Source organism: Acartia tonsa, chromosome 2 (assembly GCF_053477335.1).
Source record: "Acartia tonsa isolate MP-2025a chromosome 2, ASM5347733v1, whole genome shotgun sequence".
Lineage (NCBI taxonomy): Eukaryota > Metazoa > Arthropoda > Copepoda > Calanoida > Acartiidae > Acartia > Acartia tonsa.
The window spans coordinates 1924601-1938960 of NC_137261.1; the positions used below are offsets into that span (position 1 = coordinate 1924601).

The 14360-nt window shown below is 31.0% G+C and overlaps 1 protein-coding gene across 1 annotated transcript in view; it reads left to right on the forward strand.

The window, feature by feature from the left end:
- The window catches only part of LOC145333789 (neuronal acetylcholine receptor subunit alpha-7-like), a 55975-nt gene that overhangs the window by 9677 nt on the left and 31938 nt on the right, over window positions 1-14360 (forward strand). The window contains exons 2-5 of the mRNA XM_080179027.1: window positions 1779-1882; window positions 11359-11446; window positions 11777-11869; window positions 12381-12487. Of these exons, the coding sequence (XP_080035153.1) occupies window positions 1779-1882; window positions 11359-11446; window positions 11777-11869; window positions 12381-12487 (392 nt within the window). The remainder of the gene's footprint in view (window positions 1-1778; window positions 1883-11358; window positions 11447-11776; window positions 11870-12380; window positions 12488-14360) is intronic.

Sequence of the window (14360 nt, forward strand, 5' to 3'; positions counted from 1 at the left end):
TTAGATCTTTTTCAGTGAAGATTCAGATATGCCCTCATTTAAGCTAAGGTTAGTTAGATAGTAAGGCGCTTAAAATCATTGCAAAAACATTAAAATTAATTACTTTATTAAAACCTTATGAAGGTTCATCGGCTAATATCGGTTGTAGCCTCCCTGGGTCAAAGAGTAGGGTCATCTTGTGAACCGACCCAGCTGATATATACCTTTTGATTGTAAAACCTTTGGCTTAAAGATCTTACCGTGTCTTGCGCCTGTTTATTGGCAAAGACATTCCTCGGACAAGACATATTACATATGAGTAGTAACAGTAAAAGATCTGTGGAGAATGTGTTTAATATAATGATAACTAGTCTAAGCCCTCAGACTTAGGGCTACGACTATAAGATTTCATTTTTATGATATTGTCAGAGATATAAAGAAAAAAGCAGAGCTGGATCTTTAAATCATTTTATTGGTGAGCCAGATCGGGGTGTGCCGTATTTCAGCCAATCACAGCGCGGCATTTTATAAAATGCTGTGCTCACATTGGTGTAAAGTTGGCTCACCCCGATCTGGATCACCACTAAAATGATTTAAAGATCCAGCTCAGATCATCTAGTCTCTTCCTTACCTTTTGTTCTTTGTCCTTTTGTCCAATTTAAAAAGCAGATATTTACAGAAAAATGTGATTTTCTTGAACTCAATATGATATAAAAATAGGAAATTTATTTTGAAGATTCCTTAGGCCAAAAAACATCAAATTTGTCCTTGTACGTCTGTCTTTTATAAGATGAAATAATATGTTTAAATGTATTCCTAATTAAGGTTATTTTTATCCATACATATAAAATAAGTAGATCATTACCAAATCCTTTATCTCTTAATATTATAATTATAATTTGCATACAATATGGTGGGGAGCACATGGATGTAAACTTGAATCTCTAACCATTCATTCAGTTTTGTAAAATACTATATTATAAATAAATTTCTTGATGTCAAGCAAGATCTTGTAATTGGCTAGAAATTTTTTTTAAAGATTTTAGGGAAGTTTAGTATTTGTTAATGTTTAGAAAACATTTTGGTTTTTAAGAATAAACATAGAATAGTCCTTTTAGAAGTCTCCAGCTATAAGTACATTTTTTTTATCTTTTGGCTTATACTGACATAGAGACATATTTTATAAAAAAAAAATATATGCTTATACCTCAAGGTTTTGATGAAAAAAATTTCTAAATCTCTGAAAAGATATTTATCGCACCATATTTAAGACATCTTTCAGCGTGTAGTAAAATTAAAAAAACTGTTATGAATATTATGATTTTTATTTTGTTATCTTTCCTCTAATACGATACGTTACATGATTTTTCAGTATGACTCAGAACCGGTTATAACCTAGCGGATATTAATCCATTTCGAAGCTATACTGGAATAGTTATTTATCGTATCGTATTATAGACAGTTTTCCGCGCGCCTAACAAAAATTGGTTTTAAAAAATGATTTTCATTTTTCTGGAAAATTTCTGTAATACGATCTTATTCATGATTTTTCAGTATGGCTGAGAAATGGTTCTAATCTAGAATATAATAATGAGTTTCGAAGGCATACTGGAAAATAATTTACTAAAAAATTTCATCCAGTTAATAGGGACAGCAGAATGTGTCATATGTGACGTCATTAAAATACGTGGAGAAGGAGAAGTGGGAAAGGAAACCTATAAAAAAGTTATGGATAATAGACTTATTTTTATGACGTCACACATAACTCTATCCGCTGTCCCAAGTTAATTATTGTTTAGGATATCCGAATACCTCCCAAGTTGATGTGGATGCCTGACCTATTGTTATACAACAGCGCCAACGAAGCCTTTGATGCAACATTTCCTGCCAATGTGATTGTCAAGTAAGGAAGTATTAAAAAATCAATACCTCGCAACCATCCACTATTGTAAAGCTCTTTATGGCGCCTATAAAAAAGGGGATAAATTAAAAAACTTATGGCCAAGGTTTTAGCATCTAGGGGCTCTTTTTTCAGGGGGTCAAAGAGGGGACGGAAAAAAATAGCCTAAAACCATGACAGTACATATATGAAGCTTACCTAAATGTTTCATTCGCATAAGTAGTTATTGAGATCATAAGCTTTAGACAAAAAAAACCTTACTACTTTATAAAATAGGATGGAGGTAATTGTTGTTCTGGAACCTGACATGGCTTTATCTCTTTAGTTTGGTTAGGTTTAGTTGCACAAAATTATCTTTTAACATGCAATTTATATGCACTTCTTCAAAGCATAGCTTCCACAATAGGTTTTGTATGGCTGTCTTATTAGGGTAATATTTTGCTTAAATCTATTAAACTCAAATGATTTAAAATAAATGGTTTTAAAATTAAATGGGTAATAGTTTTTTTTTTCGATGAAGTTTTTTACACTTATCTAAAATGTGTACCCGCGTCATAAATGTAAATGATGACGTCCCTGCTTGCTGGTTCACATCGCATCATTCTAGAGACGCTAAAAATAGTACCTACTGCTGTTCTGTCGTACATGTGAGATTATGGAAAATGCTTTGGCCAATAAACAGGCGCAACTCAATACCATGCACAATCGTGTAATCAAAGGTTTTTTTTTCGGTTGGATTACCTAATATCCTAAAGTAGGCGTTAGAGAATTGCATCCCAGTATAAGTGAATGATCACTTGAAATCGAAGGAGACTTTAGACACAACTAGGTGATTTAAAGGTACCAAAATATGGCGTGTGGTATATTATAAACATTATTTTCACAGTTTTTAAAAAGTATTTATTTATATTTTACGGATCTGGTCATACTTGTTTTATACATACATAAATATGGTTTGTAGCAAGTAAAGTCAAGGTATTGTCATAAACAAAACATACATGTGATGCAAAACCGATTTGAAACAACAAAACTACTCCATAATTTATATATATCCTGTCCATAGACAATTAATCTTTAAATATCGTTTTTAAATAATTCTTCGTATTTGCAATAAGGGCTAAAATATAAAACGAAGATCATATTTTTCAATAAAAAAGCAAGTACAGGAAACAATGAAAAGAGAATATATAAACAGAAGGTGCAAGAAAAATTGGTACAGCTGAATGACATTTCTATTTTCTATTGACATGCTTAATTTTGTCCTGTTTTCCTTCATTGTTGCATATTCTTATTGTTCACTTTGTTTTCTTTTACTTTTAAAACAAACTTTTTGCCCTTTTGTTCACATAGGGCAAAAGAAATTATTCCATTTTGATCATACATACATATACAGTGTGTTTTTTCTTATGAGAACTTTTTTGAAAGCAATTTTATCCCACTTATAGTTATCAGAATTTAATGATTAATGGCTCATTTTCTTCTTTTTTTTTAAGGCAATTAATAGAACAACAAAAAAATATTTCAGTTTTTATTTAAAAAGTACAGTAAAATCTAAAATTCAAAACTTAGGTGTCAACATCTAAAAATTGTTTTTGGGGCATTTTTCTCATGCTCAAATAATCAACCTTTTGCAAGAATGGCTGCTAAACACTTCAAAGTTAAGATATAGAGCTAAAAATGTATACATATACTATTAGAGACATGTACTACAACATATCAATGTTTGAAGGTCATATCTCAACCAGGGAGGGAGTACTGGCCCCCCAAAGTCGAATACAGAAAATCCATTTTTTTAAAGAAAAATGCGCTAAAACCATTTTTATATGTTGACACCTAAGTTTTGAAATTTAGATTTTACTGTACTTTTTAAAAAAAACTGAAATATTTTTTTGTTGTTTCATAATTTCCCTTAAAAAACAAAGAAAATAAGCCATTAATCATCAAATTATGATAACTATAAGTGGGGTAAAATTGCTTTCAAAAAAGTTCTCATAAAAAAAACACACTGTATAAGCATTATAATCGTAAGTTCGTAGCAATTATTATGTTTAAATGAAATATTAAATTTTAAATACATCTTGTGAATAAATTAACAGTGTTGTAAATTACTGTTTCTTTATTTTACAAATATAATATACTAATTTTTAGAATAATCCCATAAGAAATTGGTTAATATAAAAAAACAGTATAAAAAGAGTCAAACGCTCTTTACAAGTCAAACTTTCTTCAATTGCAAAGTTTTCTTCTTATTAAAAGCATTACTTTAAACATGACTATTATTTCCCGCATTTGTTTGAAACTGATTAATATCCGATGGATTAGAACCAGTTCTCAGCCATTCTGAAAAAATATGCCAAGCATCGTATTATATCCAGTTTTAATCTTATAATTGTACATTTTTTATCCGCGGAAAGCAGTTTATAATACATTGCGAGAAATAACTATTCTAGTTCAATAACACTATGATGTTGAATTTTATATTCTGCTGGGAGACAGACGGGAACCTCGTAAAAGTGTCGAACTATGACGTCAGAAAAAAATAACAATTAACCAATGAGAAGCCAGTATTCACTGTAATTGACCAATGGTAAAATATATAGCGGTCTCTCATTGGTTAATTGTTAATTTTTTCTGACGTCATAGTCAGACACTTTTACTGGGTTCACAGACGGACTTTAATAGTTAATTAGGTTTAGTATATGGTGTCAAATACTTTGCAAAGGTCAAACTGGCGTTAACAACAATTTGTGTCCTTGTATGTTATATTTGACTTGATGAACCAATAAATATTCAGAAAGTTGATCCCTGTTTTATGACTTTATGATAATCATATTAGTAGTCAGGTTTTATTGTCTGTCCGTTAATGTCTCAGCAACCACAGGACCACTTGAGTTTTAGGGAAGCTTCACGTTGGTCCCAGGATGGTTAAATTATATTTCATTGTTACATTTTTAAGTAATGGGATGGTTTTAGGATATTTTTCTGTTTCCTCCCTTCCCATTCCAAAACAGAGCCCCTAGATACTAGGGGCAGAGCGATCAGTATTCTAGGCACGGACAGATACTTGTTGGACAGAAGCTTAGTTTTTAATAATGGACATTAGAATGCAGAGCAAACAATAGGTTAATAGGTTAGTAAACACTATCATCATAATATCCTACCTCCAGACAGAATACAAATATTACAACCATTAAACAAGACAGCAGAAAAATATGAGCATGTGGAATTTTCAAACCTTCATTGTACTCCTCAGAGAGTTCTGTACGTTTATGTTAAAGGTTTAAAACCTTGCAAAATATAAGACATAATTTCATAATATGCTCTAAGTTACGCATCTATAGACACATAGATGTTCCTGAATCAATTTTATTGTATAAATATCCTCTTAAATTACTTTGCTGTTAGTCTTTGCCTATTAAAACCGTATGCGGCCTTGTTTGATTTATATTATTTTAGTTTTATTACATGTACACCTCATCATATTAACATACAAATATCTTCTTTTTTTCTCAGAGAAATGCACTATTATAAACAAATTGTTAAGATTCCTTTATATTTTTAACCCTAGGTATAAGAATAACCATTACAACTACATTTTATTACTTTTTTCCTCGGCCAAAAATACGTTTCTCAAGCGTAATAATCAAATAGCCTTTGAGCATTACGCCTACATTTTTAAATAATTCTAGCGGCTACCCCCCCTAAAGGCCTCATGGTACCCTCGAGGATTGGGGAGGGGAGTGGATTCCCCATTTTCAAAAAGTTTAAAATTAAAGAAAAAGTTTTATAAAATTATTTTTTTGGGAGGGGGGGGGGGAAGGGGTCATTTTTCCAGGGTGATTTCTCTTTATAGGGTAGTGGTACACTAATTCAAAACAGTTACAAACCTTTTCAGGACCTATGAGAAGCTATCCTGTAGAACCATATCGGTTCAATGGTTAGCGCGATCCTTCTGTACACACACACACACACACACACAGAAACACATAGATGTTGTTACTTTATCATAAGGATAATAACAGCATTAAAGTTTATCAGGAGAAATATTAGCACGTGTATTGCACCAGCCATTTGTAATTTTATGCAATTTAATATTACATACTTAATAGGGTGGGCCCATTTCACCCTTTTTTTTTAGATTTTACTGTTATCATAAGTTGTGGAAGTCATATATATGTATGATAATCCCCATTCAAGTTTCAAAAGTGACTTGGCTCTTATAGCTGCCGGCGCGCGGGGGGTTGAAAATGTGCCCGCCCCCTTATAAAACCAAAAATTTAAATTCCTTCAAACACAGGCATGTTGCATATCAAAATGACCGCATTGAAATGCTGATTACGAATCTGAAATTCGTTTTGGAAAATATTGCTCCTAGTTCGAATAGGATCTCATTAAATACCTTAAAACAGCTGATTTAGTCAAAATTGTTCATTTTAGTAGGTTATTTGAAAATCATTTCAGACTGAATCAATATTTTTTAAAACGGTTTTCAGATCTGTAATCAGCATTTCAATGCGGTCATTTTGATATGCAACATGCCTGTGTTTGAAGGAATTTCAATTTTTGGTTTTATAAGGGGGCGGGCACATTTTCAACCCCCCGCGCGCCCGTTGTTTTTGGATTTAAAAACCTCTTTCGAGTTTTACAGTGTTTTATATTGGCCCAGTAACCCTTGCCAATGTCTACTAATGTGAAATTCCAAAATCGACCAACCCTAATACTTAATCCATAATTAAGGCCATTAAGACTATTATCTGAATTGAACATCCCATTTCATAAATAAATGTATTATTATATATGGCAGAAAATAAGGAAAATCAAAGGAAAAAAATACAGAAATCTCAATACATAATTTCTGTGATAACAGCAGAGAAAAAAATAACATATTTCTTTTTGTCAATTATGTTTTTTTTCAGAGCAATACCCAGAGTTAATTGTTTAGAAAAATATTCACAATCTATCTTAGATATCAGCCAAGAAATTTTTGTTCTCCCCTAAAGGAAGCTGACAGACAGTCGGACAGTCTTTTCCTCTGTTATAAAAATTGTCATGAATGCTAGAAAACCTTGGAAAAAAATGATCTATGATATAAATTTAAAACTGAATATTTAATATTATTTATTTGTTAAGCAGATTATTTTTTTAAAATTTTATACTTAGGTAACGCTTTTAACCTTTTCTAAATTCAAATTCAAATATTTATTGAGACAAATCAACATATACATTTGAAACAACATTGATTGCATTAAATAACTATGTCTAGTAAACAATGAATACTATAAGTTTAACACAATATAATTCAAGTATCCAAAGACTATTAAGTTTTAATTATAATTAGATATTATTTTTAAAGAGTTCTTTAATTATTTGTAATATAATGTACATATTTTTTAGAACAATTGTTCCACATCTCTATTTTGTAACACTTGCTATAAATTGTAGAGAATATTAAGAGAGATGTCCAAAACTTAATAGTTAATATCTTTTGACCCACTTAAATTAGTTTTGGTCAGTATTACACTTTGCACTCTTTACAGATTTTTTATTATTTCTTCTTATAAAAAGGTCGTTTATGTCCGATGATAATAGCGAATATATCGAATTTGAAATAGAGTATGAGGGGTAGGATAGGGCAAGTTCAGAGAAGTAAAGTGACGTGGATGTAAAAAAAATGATTAATCGTGCTTCTTATGAAATTACAGAAGGAACGAACGACAGACATACACGTACTATTATTGATAAAGTTCGCTAATATAAAAACAAGAATAAGAGTTATTTAGATAAAACAAGTTAGCTCTAAGCCCAATTGATGATTCAAGCAAGGAACCCAACCTTTGGATTGTAAACAGCACTATGAATAAATTATAATATTAAAAATTATCACAGTGGTAGCTGTGTTTAGTGCCCTAGGTAAATGAGGATAGATTTCTCCCCTTTTGGCCTACCTATTCTATTTACGTCATAGTAGAGGGAAAGAGAAACGGAGGGGGAAAGAAACCTAAGCGATTAGTGGGGCAATTTTTTTTAAAGAATCCACCTCAGGATTGTAGTAAAAATTTTCAATAAATTTTCTGATGAACATAGAATAGACAGAGCTGTGGGAAATATGAAAATTTTGTTCTATTTAATTCTTTTAATATTGATTTGATTTGAGACTAGTTCATTGAATTTGACAATATTTTAATCAAAGCATCTTATAATCTATAATTCATCAAAAACTACAAATTTTAAAACCAGATTTATATATCATAGGCAAATTTCTGTGAAAATAAATGAAAACAGGGATTAATTCTTTGATATTGTGGATTATGGGGCGAAATTTTTTTCGTGAAAAATCCACCAAAATCACATTAAAAATCTACAAAAATTAAATAAAATATTATGCTAACAAACCTTCTAAGATTTTGTTTAATTTTTGTAGATTTTTAATGTGATTTTGGTGGATTTTTCACGAAAAAAATTTTGCCCCACTAAGCGATTAGTGAGGCAATTTTTTTAAGAATCCACCTCTGAACTGCAAACGGACCAGTATTCTAAAATTCAATTATAACTAGGTAGACGGTTATTCAGAAATATATCTTTTTCATATCTGAATTGTAGAGAATTGTTCACATATTACTTGTAAATACTGTTTTTTTTAAAGGACAAAACTAACAAAATCTGACTACATTCCTGAAGTACGCAAGTAAAAGTCAAATCAGGTTTTCAGTCTGCCACGCTGTACAATATTTCTCAAGATTACCAGATCCTGTTTTAGTTACCACTTGGAGTTGAATGTGGGCTGCTCAGATTTTCCAGAATTCATTATAGTAATCTCTTTCATCTTTTTTTTCCCTCAGGGAAAAGAGAGAATGTACTTGAAAAAAAAATATTTCTCTCAAAGTTCCGTAGCTAGCACAGTAATCATTCCCATATTTTTAAAATTATATTTTTATAAGAGGGGAAGGAAAGGAGGTGCTTTAACCCTGTGGAGCTGTCTGGTACCTCATATAACCCAACCAAACAAGAAATACAGTAAAAAACAACACAAAACACCAACCCTCCCTTCAATTTTCAAGGTGGTGAAGTCCTGTGCTCGACAAGGAACTTTTATATTTGCTTTAAAGCTTCATTTTTTTATTCGAAAAAGGACAATTGGACAAAAAGAAAAACGAACATATTCAGTTTACAATGTAGTCGAACTACTTAAATAGAACTACATTTTTTTGCCAGATTAATTATCTTTTTCCATTTGAAAAAAAGATTATATTATATTTCTAAAAATACTCATAGTATTACACGTAAAAGAAGGTTAGATTATATAATTTGATCCTTTGTTTAACATTTTAGAAGGAAATTTTACTCGAAATTTAAACAAAAAAATGTAATTTTGCTTATTAACAACGCTACTCCATAAGATTGTTATTACAGTACTTACACAGATTTTTATATATTATCTCTTTATTTCTTTAACTGAAACAAATATTTACTTTATATAGCTGAATATTTTTTTATTATTTCTGTTTAACACTTTTACAGTTATTTTAAAGCCAATGAAGAAAAAAAATATATTGATGATAAAATTCTAGAAAAGTAGATTACATCAAGCAATACTTTTTCCATTAAAAAACACAAAGTATTTCATTTGTGTTGTGCAATAGTTGGGCTTATTTTGACATGAGTGATTGATAAAAAAAGTCAAGTGTTCAATATCCTTTTTAATATTTATTGCAGTTTGGTTATAATTTCTTGATAATGTGATTTATATGCATAATTAAAGACTAATAAATAAGTGTACCATTCTCACCTGTCTGTTGAATTATAATGTATAATCTTGTTTACAGACACACTGAAAGATAGCATAAACTTATTTATCAAACAAGTTTGTTAGGACATAGAATAATATTATCAAATTTATAACACAAAAGAAGAAAATAATGATAACATTCTGCTATATATAATTTTGTTTTCTAGGAGAAAGATGGGCTGTAACCAATAATATTTATTCATTGTTTGAAAAAGAGAAAATTCTTTCGTCAGATGGAAAGGGATTCTAAATGTTTGGTCAGGTTATGAGGATAGGTGCTGACTGCCTCCTCCCCCCCCCCCCCTACCCCTACACGCAAAATAGCTTAAAGTCTACCGAATTCTAGCATTACCTGAGCTGGATCTTTAAATCATTTCAATTCTGCGCGGGGTGATTTAGCGCACCATTGAAATGATTTAAAGATCCAGCTCTGAACTGTTAAATTCAGTCTTGCCGTTTGCAAGATCTTAAAGGTCATTTACAAATACACACTTACAACTTAAAAATTTACTGCTTAGAACTTAATTGTAAAGTTTTAAGTTATGATTTATTCGAAACTTAAATTTTGAGGCACTTTCGTTGTAACATTTGTTTATAAGATTATTTTATGCAATAAAACTTTGACAATTTTTTTTTTTTTTTTTATATAAAACTTGTCCCTGCAAAGTTATGATTTATCTCTCCGCCAAAAGTTTTGACATATTATTCTATAAAAGGAAGTTGGGACTAGGGTTGGGCCGGATACTTTTTTGGCCGGATACCGGATATCCGGCTGATTTTTAATGCCGGATATCCGGTTCCGGCCGGATATCTGGCCAACGTTCGATATCCGGCAAATTACCGGATATCCGGCGTCAAAAATCAGCCAATGATCCTGTAACCGAATAGTTTTAATATCCGGTATCCGGCCGGATATTGAAAATGGCCGAAAATATCCGGCCGGATAACCGGCCAAACCGGATATCCGGCCCAACCCTAGTCGGGATACACTTTCTTATTCCTTCAATAGTTATTGACATTAGCCAGAGATGGGTTTTTGAGAAAAGAATGCCGCGTTTTTTTGACATTTTTTAGACATGTATACAACTATTTATTTAATTATTTCTCTTTTGTTGGAACAGCCTTCATAGAAGAAAAACAAATTATCTTAAATCTATTTTTGCTGCATAATAATTAATGCACGTTTTAGAGCTGTATTAGATATTATACAAATGGCTAAAATACTAATTTTAAAATTTTGAATTCTTTTGTTGTATACTCTGTTGAACGAAGACGATTGAACGAAGACGATATCGTCTTCGTTCAATCAATCAATGTCTAAAAAAATGCCGAAAAAACGCGGCATTCTTTCTCAAAAACCCATCTCAGGTTTATAAACAAAATAATGTTTCATGCCATATTATTTTTTGAAAGTCAATTTTATGCTCTTTAAGTAACAGAATTGAGTTTTTGCAAAAATAAAGAAATAAAGTTTCGCATCTAAAAGTTCTAAAACTTTGAAGCTGGTTTGGAGAAAATGGCGTTTCTCGTAGCATGACTTTCTAGGCAAATGAGGAAAAAACTCGAGTATTTTTGATTAATAAAACTGTGGATCTTAAAAGTACCAAACATAATGAAACGATACCTTGTTTGTTAAAATCGAATGCGTATAAGTATGTCAAATTTGCTTTTTATTTATTATCATATTATTTAGACATGATGGTTCAGTGAGTCAGATTCCCCCTGGTATTTTTAAGTCAACCTGTAATATTGATATCACTTGGTTTCCTTTTGATGATCAGGTTAGATAAATCTTCATGAACATAAAAATTAAGTTCACAATCAAATTTTTAAATGATTTATTTTAAGATCAAAACTACTCTACATTTTGGATGTTTTGGTTGGTTGTTTGTAAAATTGATAATTATTTGCAATATGGTTTCTGAACACAAACACATGTCTAATTTTAAAGTTAGCTGTAAATAGGAAGGTCCATTGCGGAAGTAAAAGTATTTAAAGCCAAAAAATAATTGTTAGACCAATATCTATTTGCCAAAAGATGCATAAACTAATATTTTATATTTTCAAACAGCTGAAGTACAATAAAAATTTGACATTGTTGTTTATTTTAGAGCTGTGATTTAAAGTTTGGTACCTGGACCTACCATGGCTTCTATATTAACCTTTCTACCATTGATACAGGGGTAGATATTTCCAGTTTCCAGGTAATCATTGCTTTCATTACTATTACTTAATTGGGGCAGGATTCTTCTTCGATTTTAGGTGATCATCCAGAGGAGCCAATAGCATCATCCGCTTGCTATTGGATGCCATAATCTAACGCTCATTGGTGGAAATTAGGTTAAGTAACATCCAACAGAAGATCAACCCTTTGTCTGAGAAGTTCTAATTGTGCATGTATGGTAATGAGTTGCTTTAAATTTTGAAAATATTCAAATGGATTTTATTTCGTAAAAGCACAGATATTTTAACTTAATAAACTGTGATGCTTTTAAGGTAACCGAACGCTAAATCCATGTTTTTACTTTGCCGAGTCGCCAGGGAAGCTACAGTAGACCAATCTTGGATGTTAATGTGTCTATAGACAGCTATTGGCACAAAAAATAGAAAAAAAGGTCTATCTCTCACCCATAGCCCACCATAATTGCGAAAGCTACTTCGATACCAGAAAAATCGGTCACCTTGAAAGCATCCCACGATTGTTTCTTTTATTAGGATAATGGAGAATGGCAGTTGCTAGGTGCTAGAGCTCAAAGAAATGTTGTTGTGTATGAGTGTTGTCCTGAACCTTACATAGATATCACTGCTACTATAATGCTCAGGTAAATCAATATCCTTTCATATAAAGTAGTAAGGTTTTTTTTGTCTCAAGCTAAAGATCTTGAAAATTGATGGTTCGAATAAATTGTACTATTGAGGGAAGCTTTATTTATGTCTTACGGTTCTGACCATCCCCGCCTTTATCTAGAGGCTAGAGGCTAAGCAACTAATATTTAATATATAACTAGTTTTCCAGTAAGGCTTCGAAATATCCGCTGGATTAGAACTGGTTCTCAGCCACACTGATAAAATAACTATTCGTATACAGAAGAGTTCACCTAAAAGTTAATTTTATCTATTTAAATAGAAATTAAATTTTCTTAATATTATTGTATTATTGTTTTGAATCTTAAATAAATCATAAATATCTGAAAAAGTATATAAATTGTCTATAGGAATATTTATTAAAAGCGAAGCTTTTCTATAATTAGGGTCGGTCCGTCCGTCCGTACGTCCGTACGTCCGTCCGTCCGTCCGTCCGAGATAGTTAGCTTTTATTCGTTAATTTAAGCATGTTAGAATTGTCCTATCGATTTCAAACTTTGCATGGTGATTTCTGTAGTAGTTAGGCACGATTTAGAAAGCGTAGCAACTCTATAATCATTACCAAAATGTCTGTACGTCCATTTTAAACATGTTGATTTTTTTACTTTTTTAAATAGCTTTTTTCGTTAATTTAGGCATATTAGAATTGTCCTATCGATTTCAAATTTTGCATGGTAATTCCTGTAATAGTTAGGTACGAATTAGAAAGCGTAGCAACTCTATAATTTTAAACATGTTGATTTTTCTACTTTTTTAACAACAAATTTTTATATGATCTAATTATCCGTTTGATCTGATATTTGTATATTGATTCCTGGGACAACAGAGAACAATATTTTAAGGGAAGCAACTCTATAATCAAGCCCTAAAGATGTAAGTATGTCCATAAACATTATCCTGTATCAAGCAGTTTTTCAACAAATTTACTTACATTTTTGCTTCGAATCTTATACTTTTATATTCTGATTATTCAGTTCAGACACTATACAAGTATTAATGTCGTTTGTCCTACCGTTTCAGTGCTTCGCTTTTATGGATGTTGTCATCCTTGTTTCTATGTATGCTGGCCCCAATTTAAATTACTTCATTCGGTATTTTTTTTAATAATTATAAATAAGTTGATGGGTAATTACAAAGACATCGGACGAACAGACTAACCTTAACTTTTATATAGTTGCTTCGCTACAAAAAGATCTAATTAAGATATTAAACTTCTTGCATTATTTCAGATTTTTTATCATTGAAAGATTTTCAATCTATAAATAACATGTTTCTCAATAAATTTAAAAAGCTACAAAAAGTGTAATATAAAATGTTACAAAATAAAAAGATTTATTGTCAAATTTTACTATAAGATTCATGCGAAGTTTGAAAATACAAGAAAAATATTTCAATTCATAGGATTTAGATTTACACATTTGTATCCGTTATTCAAAATCTATTTTTAAATTTGTCGTTTGTTATGCCAATTGTTACTTAAGAACACAAAAATTGGTCAATATTTCTCAGAATCATAAATATCATGAGTTGCCTTGCGTCGTTGGCGTAATTAGTAAAGTATGGCTTGATTTCAAGACTGCATTCGTCATACTAGAGACGTTATAAATGGTAACTACTGCTGTCATGTTAGACAAATTAAATTAGTTTTAGGATTTCCAGACATATGTAAGTCAATCAATAAAGCTGGTTGTCCATTGTGTGTATTTTAAACAGAACACTGCTTATTTGGACATTGTTTATGTTGTTCTTAGTTATTGGACCTGGAGTTAGAGTGTTCCCTTATTAAAAATTTTAAAAATTCGCTGAGGTATTCCGGAAAAAAAGAATATT